Source organism: Marmota marmota, unplaced genomic scaffold (genome assembly GCF_001458135.2).
Source record: "Marmota marmota marmota unplaced genomic scaffold, marMar, whole genome shotgun sequence".
Taxonomy (NCBI): domain Eukaryota; kingdom Metazoa; phylum Chordata; class Mammalia; order Rodentia; family Sciuridae; genus Marmota; species Marmota marmota.
This window is the reverse complement of record NW_026000164.1, coordinates 2076688-2089849: the sequence shown is the minus strand read 5'-3', so window position 1 is coordinate 2089849 and position 13162 is coordinate 2076688. Positions and strand designations below refer to the sequence as shown.

Sequence of the window (13162 nt, the reverse complement as noted above, 5' to 3'; positions counted from 1 at the left end):
AAGACAAATAGCTTGATTTAAAAATGGGTAAAAGATTTGTTAGATCTCTCTCGAAAGACATTCCAGTGACCAACAGACACAAAAAGATCTTAACAGAATTTGTTATTATGGAAGTGCAAATTAAAACCATTTCACACCCATCTGGATGGCACTAACGAAGATGCAAGTGATCAACGAGTGTTAGTGGACACAGCGGAGCTGAAACCTCACGTGTTGCTGGTGGGTGTCAGGTGGCACACTGCTGTGGAGGAGTTGGTGGTTCCCCAGTAAGGGATGAAGGGTTGCCACGTACCCAGTAGTTTTACCCCCGGGTGTATACTTGAAAGAATTGCCAACACCAACCCCAGTGATAGAGAGCTTGCCTAGCACGTGTGAGGCCCTGGGTTTCATCCCCAGCACTGCACACCCACACATGCAAAAGAATTGCAAATGGGAGTAAAAACTTGTACACAGATGTTCATAGCAACACTGTTCTTAATACTAGACAAGGTGGAAACGGCTCAGGCATCCATCAGCTGATGAAGGGATAAAGAAAAAATGTGGTCTACCCATATGTTAGAATATAATTCAGACATAGACAGGAATGAAGTTATCACACATGATCTAACACAGGGGAACCTTGAAAGCATGCCAAGTGAAAGGCCAGACCCAGGGCGCATGCTGTGGGGTCCATTCATGTTGAGATGTCCAGAAGAGGCACATGGATAGAGACAGAGTCTAGTGGTGGCCCGGGCAGGGCAGGGTATTGGGCACTGCATGGGTGGGTGCAGGGTTCCCGTGGAGTGGGGAAAATATTATGCAGCTAGATAATTGTTACAGCAAACAGTACTGTGAATGTGCTAAATGTCAGTAATGATACTTTTTAGGATAATTAATTACTGCAATTAAAAAATGAAAAAGCCTGTCTAAATTCTACAAAGGAAACAATTCAGAAGGAATTAGTATAAATCAGTATAGTAATAACTAAAAGTATGCTGATTTATGAAGTTATCAGTAAACAATTATGGGAAAAAAGTGGAAAAGTACATTTTAGAAAGATATCAGCAGTAAATTTAAAATTACAAACGTTTTCTCATTTAATCTGCAGGTAATTATAAAGTTGATTGAAATAACTCCTTAGGTGCTAATTAATGAGGTTTGGCTCATTGTATTTGAGCAGGGAAAGGAGAAAAGTGTGTAGAAGCGATCTTTTAATTTAAAATAATTTTTCATCAAGAGATCTCTATTAGGAAAAGGTTCTCTGTGTCCTGGGCAGGAGGTCTGTGTGGTGATGGTTGAATGGAGGAGGACTGAGACTCTGCCAGGTGCCAACCTGGGTGCCGGGTATGGAGTGATTCAAAGCCACTTCTCTGTTAGAGTTTCCTTGGTGAAATGTAAATAGTGATGTGTTGTCATGTGCTGGGAAAGGCTCTGGCCAGAGGCATGGACAGAGCTCACACTGCCACAGGCACCAGGTGTCCTGTGGCCAGGAGCACTGGGAGACACCCCAGGACCAGCCGCCCACACCTGAATGACAGGAGCTCATGTTAAAGAACAGAGCTGTCCCTTCACTTTCAGAATCCTGCATTTCTCCATTTCCTTTGATCGTGAAATCTTATTTTTTTTCAACATATGTTGGTGTCCATGGTATTAGCTTTCCATGAACAGACCTGGGAAATGCTGTTTCACAGCGAGTTATTCTGCAAGGAGAGCTGAGGGTTCTGCATGGGAAAGAGGCACAAAAGGAGCGGCTTTCTTTCTAAGCAGATGAGAGTTCTGACAAACATGAGAGGATGCAGGGAGAAGCACAGAAATCTTGATGAGGTCTGTGCAGGAGTTCCTTGATGGAGGAGTCCTTTTAACAGTGTGTCAGTAGTCTTTTGGGGTAGCGTTCATATAAAAATTGGCCAAGATTGGCAGTTGTCAAAGTCCATTGGGATTTAATAATTCATTATTGTGAGGAAAATTATCAGAAGAAAATTTTTCTTGATCAGAGGTCAATTCGTCTGTTGAATATAATATGCTCTTAAGATTTGACCTGTGAGCAGGTGTTGCTTATGGTTAGGACAAACTTAATTTTTTACCAGACTGATGATAATAATTTGACCTTGATCTCAGTTTATTTATTTGTAGCTGGAGACTTAATTTGAGAAACATGACTCTTATCTGGTAAATTATAGGGTCCAGTTGAGACTTGGGAAACTTGGACATCATGGCAGTAACCTGAAAGCCTCTCCACACCATGTGCGCTGACGGTAACTTCACTCTTTTGTAGGCATGATTTTCAATGAACGTGATCAGGAGCTGAGAGACTTGGGCTATCAGAAACACGCCTTTAATATGCTCATTAGCAACCGCCTGGGCTACCGCAGAGATGTGCCGGACACCAGGGATGCCGCGTACGTCCGTCCCACTTCCTTTCTGCTCGTGGAATTTGGTGATGGTGCTTTTAGTGCTGGTCTGAGTCAGAAGGGTGGTGGGCTTGGGCTTTCCACTTCTATTATCCTGGAAGCCCTGTGGTCTGAGGTTTGCTGACAAGGTCCTGGAGCTTTCTGTGTCCTGAAATTTCCTTACATGAGAAGGAGGAAGGGGCTGCAGATTAAATAACCTGAACCTAAGCTCATTTTAAATGTTTATTTTTTTGGAGTTATGGCAAAAGGAAATTAGAGTCGGTAAGGAATTTTTCACTTATAATCTTTACAGTTTCATTTTTTTCTTTGAAAGGCTTTTTCATTCCACTGTCAGACATTTGTTGAGGCTTTCTGTTTGCTAAGTACTATTAGGCCCTGGAAATCAGAAGTATTAAGACGTAATCTCTGGATTCCCAGGGCTTGGGGTCCAGCAGGGGAGGCAGAGGAGTGAGCAGGGCAACGCAACAGCACATGGGGAGGGGCTGAGGTGGGAAGCAGGGAAGTGGGGACCCGGTGCCTGGGCAGGTCAGGCCTCATGGAGGTCAGAGGCCTTTCCATGTGAAGGAACAGCTGGTGGAGATGCTCAGGATGCTCAAGTCTTACAAGGTTGCCAGGACTGACCCAAAGCCCTCGGGCTCTGCGGGAGAAGAGCAGAGGCCGGCTGACCCGCAGGACTGCCATGTGGATGCTGTGGAGGGAATCAGCACTCTGGATTGCAGGCTTCCTAGTCTGTTGTCACAGCCACCTCACTCTTATCCAGTAGTGCTCACTTGCAAACTCTTCTGTTGTCTTGAGACACTGTGGGCTTGTCATCAAACCTTTTGGTAATATTGAGCAAAAAATAACCAGTTTCAAATGTTTTCCTTTGATGTTTCTTGTTAGGGTCTGTAAACAAGTCAGGATGGCGCCTGGCATTTTGCCAGGGGGAGTGGTTTGTGAAGTAACGCCAGCGAGCCATTAAGTGTGGAGATTCCTTATTGGTTGACTGCTGTATCTAGTTTATGTTAATGGACTGAGACAACAAACTGTAATCTACAACAAATTGTAACTCGGTATCTTTGCTAACGGTGTCATTGCTGGTATAATTTTTCCAAGGGCTTCTTGCATGGAGCCATCAATTGGCTTGGTATCGTGCGTTTTGTATCCTCCCCTTCTGCTTGTAGCAGATTATTTATGGTGTTTCTGTAAAAACCACTATGGTCGTTATTTAAATTAAACAAAAGGGGGAAATGTTAGGGTCTGTAAACAAGTCAGGATGGCTCCTGGCATTTTGTGAAGAAACGCCAGCGAGCCATTAAGTGTGGAGATTCCTTATTGGTTGACTGCTGTATCTAGTTTATGTTAATTAAGATAAGCTGTGTGGAATGTATATATACCCCTCCTGTCCTACAATAAACGGCTCCCACTCCTGCTGTATATCAATGTACACAAGTTGTTCATCGCCCCGCCCCCCGTTATTTTGCTGCAGCCGGACTGCGGCAGTTTCTATTTCCTTTTGAAAGTTCTCTGAGGAGAAGTTGAACATAGCTCAAGTGTTCGTTAAACATTGATTTTAGCAGAAATAACTCATATTATGTGATTTCTCTATCACACACACAAAAAACCACCTTGAAGTTTTACAACTATTTAACAGTAATGAAGATACTAGGTATCACGGAGAAATTATTAACAAAATATAAAACATTTGAAGGAAAGAGCATAGTGTTTCCTTTTGTGCTTTTGAAAAAATATAATAATGTAAGAAAAAGGCCAAACAAGGGGATAATGACCAAGGGAATTATCCCTGTTTAGTGAATAATGACCTGGGGTTTTTAAATAAATGTCAGGTTTTCTCTTCTTTACGTTTACAGATGTAAAAAAAAGTCTTACCCAGTCGACCTGCCAGTTGCTAGTGTTGTCATCTGTTTCTACAATGAAGCTTTCTCTGCCCTGCTGCGGACAGTGCACAGCGTGGTGGACCGCACGCCCGCACACCTTCTGCATGAGGTCATCCTTGTGGACGACAACAGTGACTTCGGTAGGTGCCACTGTGCCAGGTCCTGGGCACCGAGGCTGTGACTCACGCAGGTCACTGAACACACGCTGGGTACAGCTTCTACACATGCAGTCGCAGCTGAGCCGAGATGCCTGTCCATTGCTGTAGGTTCATTCTGAAGATATGCCTTATTTTTGTAATCTGTTTATAAACTGTGACCTGAATTTGGCCCTTGAAATTTTTCCCTTGGCTGAGTTTTAAAGAAATATTTGTAGATTTAAGTTTTGTTTATCCCTCATCAGTTTCTTCACTGGTTACATTGTACAAAATTTTAGTAAGATGAGGAAAGCAGGAATGATAAAATGTGTGTATTTTAGCCACATGCAGATTCCTGTGACCCCTGCTGCAGTGGAGGTCTGTACTGTTCCCTCAGCAGGTGGCCTCACTTGTGCTGCCCCCTGGCAACCACTCTTCTCTGATTTTGTCATTTTGAAAATGTTAGTAAAAGGAATCATTCAGTCCTTGTGAGATTGTCATTTTTCACTGGGCATAGTGCTTTGACCGGTCAGTTGTCCCAGACCCAGGTGGATTGCACTGAGAGCTCTGCGATGACCTCTGCCTGCCAGTACATTATGGTGCCCTGTGCACTGTCCACACCTGTCTTTAATTCACTGTGCACCAGTAGGTAGAAGGCTGTCGACTCATGCAGTGCCCAGCTACTCTGATAACCACCAAGGACTCGGCACCATGTGATTTCCATATACCAACACTGATACCCAAAGGACCAACATTCTCAAACCTTGGAAAATATCGGAACTTCACAGTAGAAAATTTGGAAAGGTTATTGGAAATCAAAACTTTGTAGTGGCACTTGCCTGTAATTCCAGCAACTCGGGAGGCTGAGGCAAGAGGATCACAAGTTCAAAGCCAACCTCAGCAACTTAGGCCCTAAGCAGCTTAGTGAGACCCTGCCTCAAAATAAAAAAATTATAAAGAGCTAGGGATGTGGCTCAGTGGTTAAGCACCTCTGGGTTTAATCCCCAGTTCCAAGAAGGAAGGAAATAAAAATTTACTTTAATAAATGAGTGATTCTAAGTCTGGACCAAGGGGATTTGCTAAAGACTAATTGCTGGAATTTATGGTTGATGTTTTTGTTTGGTTTGGTTTGTTTGTTTCTGAGTTGGGGTTTGCTATGCTGCCTAGGCTGACCTGGAACTCCTGGGTCAAGCAGTCCTCTTAGCTTCAGCCTCCCAGGTAGCAGGACTGGCACTTAAACACTATGCCAGCTTGATTTGTCTTTTTTTTTTTTTTAAGTATTTTTGATTTTTATTTTGTGGTAGTTTTATCTTAAAAAAATATCGTGATAATTTACAGTTATTTGTGTACTAACCATCTGTGAAAAGTATTACTGCTTATTATCTTTTCTGATTTTTGACATTATTATGAAATTGAAGATGTGCACACCCTGGAATTCAATAGTGCCCTACAAAGGAAGACACTAAAATATATAACCAAGGTCATATTTGTATGTGCGATTTCGTGTTATTGGTAGGGGAAATAGAAGTGGCTTCTTAACTTTCTAAGGGAAGTCGGATTCGGTTGCCCAGAGCAGACCCCAGCCTGGTTCTTTTTTCACTGTGGCTGCTGGACTCCAGGCCTTGCTCTTATAGAGACTGCTCTCCCATGGACAATAGGGCCTGCAGGGAGTGACTCCTCCTGCCCTTCATTTTCTTTTCTTCCTATAGGAGAAGCTAGGTATTCTTTCAAAATAGAAGATTCTGTAGTTTTGCTCAAAAATTTGTTGTTGTGGATTTTGGCACATACCAGCTCCAACTTTAGAAAAGCTATAAAATGCTTTTGTGTGTGTCTCATACAGTTTGAATAATTATGGAACTCTTTATTTTCAGATGATTTAAAAGGAGAATTAGATGAGTATGTACAAAAATACCTCCCTGGAAAAATTAAAGTCATAAGAAATACAAAGCGTGAGGGATTGATTCGAGGACGGATGATTGGTGCAGCGCAGGCCACAGGTACAGCTGCCCCTATGTCTTCTCCCTGGTGTCCGGTGCTGATGCTGAGGGTGGGTCCTCAGAACCTCCCCACGGCTTGAGTGAGTGCTGCTGGCTGGAGGCGAGGCTGACAGCTTAGAAAGGCCTTTTCGTAGCTCTGACTCTGCTTTTCCAGAGCACAGAGGGCGGAGAGGGAGCTCTGGAATACTTGTTGGGATGGTGTTACATTGGCCCTTCTTGCTCATTACTGTCCCTCAGCTAGGCTTTACATCTTACTATGTAAGCAAAAATGTCCAAACCAAAATGTAACCAATACAAAACTTAGAGCACACAAACCCAGCTGTTTCGCTTGCATTAGGCTCCTAGCTCTTAGAGTGGGGTGCGTGCCTTTGAAGCCATGAGTGGGGATCTCGGATCTCAGTTGGTAGGTTAGGGTTGGGCTTCACAGCTGTTAAAGGGGTTAAATCCTCCCTGTTAATGATTATGATTCCGTTGAGGGGGATGTCTCCATTGTTTCTAATAGCTCTTTAAATTCTCATTCACCATCTCTAGCTGTCCACTCTAAAAAGAAAGGGCAGGTGTCAACTGGGGACTCCTGTAGAGAAGGCATCTACAGGAGTCCAGCTCAGCTGCCCCAACCCTTGCGGTGTCTTTGCTGTGCTGGGTTGAGCTCGGGCTTCCCTATGCCAGGGTTGTGCTTTGCTTCCTGTGGTCACCAAAAAGTGTGTGGGGCTGGTGTTCCTGATGTTCCTTTGTGGTCCTGATTAAAGAATTAGAGATGTGATGTTGCAGAGAGTTTGTGGACATGGAGAGGGGACTCAGAAGTGGTGTGAGCTCGCTGAAGGCTCTGCTCTGCACACCCAGCCGCTGGCACCTGCCCTGCCTGCTCCAGCTGCAGCCACTGTCATTCCTGCTCTACAACCCACGGTGACTTGAGGCAGTTAGCGGACAGAGATCCTGCTCATGTCCCCTGAATTTCTAGATGAGGACTGCTGTTCTGGCTGTGCGGTTACTGAAGGCAGCAAGGTACAGCAGTGGCTGGGTGTTGTCGGACCTTGCTGTCTGAACTCCTTAAGTTACACACGTTTACTGTTGTGTATTTTTTTCAGATGAAAAGTTATTTAGGGGGTTGGGGCTGTGGCTCATTGGTAGAGCACTTGCCTCGCGTGTGTGAGGCACTCAACACCATGTAAAAAGAAACAAAATAAAGGTATATAAAAAAAGTTATTTAGGTGTTTTTTTTGTGGTACTAGGGATTGAACCCAGGGGCACTTAACCACTGAGCATATGCCCAGCCCCTTTTTTATATTTTATTAGAGACAGGGTCTTGCTGAGTCTTGCTAAGGTCTTGCTAAGTTGCTGAGGCTGGTTTTGAGCTCACGATCCTCCTGCCTCAGTCTCCTGAGTCTCTGGAATTACAGGTGTGCGCCACCTTCACTGGGATTTCAGGATTTCTTTTTTCCCCATTATGATCTGGTGGTCATATATAGTTTTCAGATACGGAAGCTAGTTTGGAGGAAGTTATTGTGGCAGGTTCATTGTGATCTGGGGTAATTTTACTTCCTCTAGTTAAATGGAGTTAATTGGAAGAAGTAACACTTCCAGAATTAAGAAAAGCTATGAATACACTTCTGCTCAAAGAAACCTTGATTGAATTGGTCTCATTTCACATTTAATGCACATGCTGAGCATTTGTCTTTCTGCACTCGGCAGCAGCCAAGAGCTGTGTGCCATCTTGAATCCTTGTTAAGGTTGTTTGCAAATATTGATCTAACATGACTGATTCACTGTCATCTTAGAAAACTTTCTTGCCTGAGGTATTTCTTTTATCATTGAAATTGGATTCACCTCGTGCTTTTAGGTAACTCATGTAAAATCTATATCAGAGGTTTCATAGATGCACACTTAGAGTAATAATGCTCCCTGATGAGAGTTTATTTTCCCAAGTGCTCAGAGTAACTATGATGATGTCAAAGAAATTTGGAATTATCAAGAACAGAAGTCCTCATTCTTGCTCACATTTATCAGAGGAATTAAAAATGCAAGATAAAATTTTTATGAATAATATTTTGCAAACTAGAAGGAAGATGTATTGTGTTGGCTGATGAGAGCCACTAAAGCTGAGAGAGTTGGGGAAGTTAGAAATGTAGGAAATGGAAGAGAGGAATGTGGGAAAGGCAGGGCCATGGGAGGCACGGAGGGTGCGCCTTAGCTGGTGGCATCTGGCCAGGAGCAGTGCTGCTCTCATTAGGGAGGGAATCGCCACACACTAACAATTAGTGATGCTTCCAAGTCCCCAGCTGAGAAGCGGTGTGTTCCCTATACTGTTTACCGAGGCAGGCAATCTATTTGAGTATGTACTAAATTTAGAAGTATTTTGATTAAAGTAGTTGTAATGAAAAAAGCCACACACAGCAGGCCACTGTGTACCAAAACATCTTGACTCACTCAGTCTGACCCTTGGAAGAATTTAATTGTCCCTGTGAGACTTTGTCCTTTTCCCGAGTAGATGCCTCATTGTCTAGAAGCTTCTCGGGTTGTGCAGATGACAGCAGAATGCTCTGGGCAGAGTGCTCTCTTGTTCCCAGCTGGCAAAGTAAAGAGTACCAGCTTCTTGTTCGTCCCCTGTACTGGCTGGTGGCAACCGCACAGCAAGGTGGGAAGCAGTTCTTCTGAACTCTGCCCTTTGCCCCCTCAGGAGAAGTGCTTGTGTTCCTGGACAGCCACTGTGAAGTGAATGTGATGTGGCTGCAGCCCTTGCTGGCAGTCATCCATGGGGACCCGCATACCGTGGTGTGCCCAGTGATTGACATCATCAGCGCCGACACGCTTGCCTACAGCTCGTCTCCAGTGGTGCGTGGAGGGTTCAACTGGGGCCTGCATTTCAAGTGGGACCTGGTCCCCCTTGCTGAGCTGGGTGGGGCAGATGGAGCCACTGCACCAATAAGGTAAGACTTTGCTTTCATGTTTTAAAAAGTCTCAGTATTTCCTTGGAAAAGAAAAATACGTTAAAAATCATTCCTGCTCATTTGTAGGGGGGAAGTGTTGACTTCATTTGTCCACTAAACATTTCTTTGAATTTTTTGTGCTCTGCCAAGTCTTAAAGAGAGATTTGCAAATAACTTTATAGTTAAAGCTTTAAGGTTTTATGAGAGAGGCAGATGGATGCGGCAGTATCCTTGGGTCACTGTTGCACGAGGCACCTTGGAATACTTGGTGTCCTGTATCATGTTGTCAAAGTACGCAATTTATTGCATCGGTCTTGCATCGGTCACTAACTTGTCTTCAGTTCTTTGCTACGTGTTGAGTATCTCTTCTCTAAAATGCTGGGACCAGAAGTATTTTGGATTTTTGTTGGATTTTGGAATATTTGCATATACATGATGAGTTATCTTGGGGATGGGACCCAAGTATAAACATGAAATTTATGTTTCATATACATATACTTTATACATATAGCCTGGAGTGGTCTTAGTGTGCCTAACCTGTCGCACAAAGTCAGGTGTGGAATTTTCCACTTGTGGCTTCATGTTGGTGCTCAAAATGTTTGATTTTGGAGCATTTCTGTTTTTGGATTAGGGATGTGCAACTTATAATAAGAATAATGCTGTGCTAAAGAACATCAGTATACCAGCCTTTTCTTTTAATCAGGCTTTCAAAAGATGGATTCTTAACTGGTACAAATACTGATCCTAGTGTATTAATTATTTCAGTGTCATCCATAGTATGTGTTATAAATTTGCTCTCATGTTATTTTTCCTGTCCTATTTTTATTTAAAATTTTTATGTAGATTTTATAGAACTTTAAAGTCCTTGGTCATTGTCTTTTTAAAAAACATATATTGCAAAAATTAACATACTTATAGATAAAAAGTACAAGCTGCAGTTCACGCACCTTGACAGTGGTTATGTCATGACACTCTGTAAGTAAGTGCCACTTCTGAACAGGACCCAGAGACCCCTCCAGGCCGCCCTGGTCCCAGCCTGACAACACAGGTGTTGTTCCCCGGCTGTGACATGTGCTTGCTCTCCGGCATTAGTGGCACTTCAGGGAGGAGTCTTTACACAGAATAGTTTTGCCTGCTCTTGCTCTTTATATAAACGCCCACTCGGTTCATTATTTAATTTCACTTTGTTTGTTCAACATTGTTTTGAAATCTTTCCGTGTGTGGTACACGGCTGCAGGTGACTCATTTTCACTACTGGGTAGTGGTCTGGGAGTCCAGCATGACATTTATGCAGTTCACTGTGTGTTGGTGGAACACTTGGTTGTTTTCTGTTTGTGGTGTTCTTAGCTTTATAAGCAGAGCTGTTAGCCTTCTCATTTATGATGTCTAGTGAGGTGAGTTTGCACGCCTCTCCTCAACTTTGGTAGATGATGTACTGCAGATCCTTTCTCAGCAGATCAGGTGTCCAGAGTGCCCCCGATGGTCTTGCAGCCCTGGTCCGTGTGCATCTGAACCACTGAGGGGACATCGATAGGTCTGTGCCTGGTTCCAAGGCTCTGATGTGATCTCCCAGCAGAGTGGGTCCTGTCTCTGCTGTGCTTTCTGGTGGGCCTGCTGCCCCTCCTCCTAGAGGGAGGGGCATCCCTGAGGAGAGCACAGCTCTGGTCTCCAAGTGCTGGTTGTTCTGTGCACTCACCCCCGGGACGCAGCGAGGCTCCCAGGGGGTGGACGCCTTTGTTTCTCCTCCCTCCTCTGGACCTGGTCCTCTTCAGAAGCTTTACTCAACATGCAGTTGAGTAAAGTCGTCTTTTTTTTTTTCCCTAAACTTTTTCATTGCCAAGAAGTACCCCAGACTTTGTTGCATGTATTCTCATTCTTAGTTTCAGTAGCTAGTTAAATCTCTTCACCTGTTTCACCAACTTTGGAGATATTTTTATTGCTTAAATTTTAGTATTTTTAATCAGAAACACACATTTGTTCCTAGATGAGGAAGTGGAGACCTTTGGGGGAGGGTCAGGCTGTCTTTTGCCCTTTCCTCCTGTTCTTCCTTTCCAAGGCAGGTTGTGGGCCATCTCTGCTCTTGGCCTTGTTTCTTATTTCTTGGACGCCAGATGATAGGCACCATCCTCTTTTCAGGATTAAGCAACTTTAGACTCTGTGGACATGAAGCATGAAGACTGCTCAGGACATTGGTCCCTGTCCTCGGTCCCCTGGGCTGTAGTGTGGTCAAGCCTGGTTGCCCTGTCAGTGCCACCATGGTCTTGTGTCTAGATTGGCCCTATGCAAGGGCATACAGTGGATCTTGTTCCCTTTGTTTTTAGGTCAGTGTGAAAGCTCTGTCTTTTAAGACCCTAATTGTGCCGTTCGCTTTGTCTGTTTCTGTCTCTTGCTTGCCTTTATTTGGACTGAGTTCAGATGTTTGTGTTCTGTTTCCAGCTGCCACCCATTACTAGAAGGCACATATTCTTACTGTTTTTTAGTGGTCACCCTGGACATTTTGTGTGTGTGAGTATGGGGAGGGTTGACCGTAGATTGAACCCAGGGACACTTGACAATGAACTACATCTCCTACCCTTTTTAGTTTTTGAGACAGGATCTCATTAATTGCTGAGGCTGGCTTGAAACTTCCTGCCTCAGCCTCCCAAATAGCTGGGATTATAGGTGTGCACCACCTCACCTGGCCAGTGTATATTTTTGATTTGTCAAAGTTTAATATAAATTGGCACTTTCCTCAAACATTTCCAGGGTCTTAGAATGTTCATACTCTAGTTCCTCCCTCCTGAGGTATATGCTGTTGATGAGATGCATGTACTTTAAGCTCCGCAGGATGTTTTTGTGTACGCAGCATTTATGTTGTTTTGTGCACATTATTTTCCCCTTTATGTTACCTGCTCCTTCAGCATCTTCATGCTAAAGAGTGGTCTTCAGTTAGTTCCTTATTATTTCTTAGTTTTTACTTTTCTGAAAATGTCCAGTTTCACTGTTTTTTATTTTTTGGATATTGGGGATTTATAACCCGGGACACTTTCACCCCTGAGATATTTCCCCAACCTTTTAAAATTTTGAGACAGGGTCTTGCTAAGTTGCTGAGGTTGACCTTGAACTTAATTATTCATCTGCCTCAGCCTCCCTAGCCACCTAGAGTACAGGTGTGTTCCTTTAAAAAATATTTGTACTCAGTATACAGATGTAGTTGGCTGTTTTTCAGGATGCAAGAACCTTCTGGCTTTATTTTTATTTATTTATTTTTTAATACTTATTTTTTAGTTTTTTAGACAGACACAATGTCTTTATTTTATTTTTATGTGGTGCTGAGGATTGAACCCAGTGCTTCACACATGCCAGGTGAGTGTGCGACCACTTGAGCCACGTCTCAAGCCCAAGAATTGGTTTTTAGATTAGGATAACTATGACTTCCTCTTTGATTGTATCCAGTTCTCTGCAGACTTTCATTCTTTTGTCCTTGAACATATCGAGCAGTTACTTTGAAGTCTCTACTTGATAACTTCATCTTTGAAAACCCTGCTTGTCTGTTTCTATGGTAGGTTGTTTCTCTTGTTTTCCTTCATGTTGTTTTTATCTTCCTCGTTGCCTGGTTATTTGCTGTTTTGTTTTTGCTTAGGGCCAGACATTGGGTCACTAAAACCCATGATCCCCTGGATTCAGTTTGAGGAGTGAGATGTCTGGAAGTTGGGCCTGAGCCTTACAGAGGCTGCCTGCGTCTGCTTCCTCATTCCAGCACAGGCTTCTCAGCCTCTTGCCCTCCATAGGACCCCAGGGTTCTTTGCTGTGTGTTAGGATAGGTAGCAGAATGCCAGTAGCAGCCCCTCCACACCA

The 13162-nt window shown here is 43.6% G+C and overlaps 1 protein-coding gene across 13 annotated transcripts in view; it reads left to right on the top strand.

The window, feature by feature from the left end:
- Galnt11 (polypeptide N-acetylgalactosaminyltransferase 11) overlaps nucleotides 1-13162 on the top strand; it is a 43465-nt gene that overhangs the window by 21409 nt on the left and 8894 nt on the right. For 12 of the 13 annotated variants that reach the window (XR_007341804.1, XR_007341805.1, XR_007341807.1 and 9 more), the window contains exons 3-6: nucleotides 2255-2378; nucleotides 4241-4407; nucleotides 6273-6398; nucleotides 9076-9325. Coding sequence is in view for 8 of the 13 variants with exons in the window: in XM_048786679.1 (XP_048642636.1) it covers nucleotides 2255-2378; nucleotides 4241-4407; nucleotides 6273-6398; nucleotides 9076-9325 (667 nt within the window). In the remaining 5 variants the exon portion in view is untranslated. Of the gene's footprint in view, nucleotides 1-2254; nucleotides 2379-4240; nucleotides 4408-6272; nucleotides 6399-7169; nucleotides 7404-9075; nucleotides 9326-13162 lie in introns of those variants that run through there. The other variant, XR_007341808.1, reaches the window with a different exon arrangement.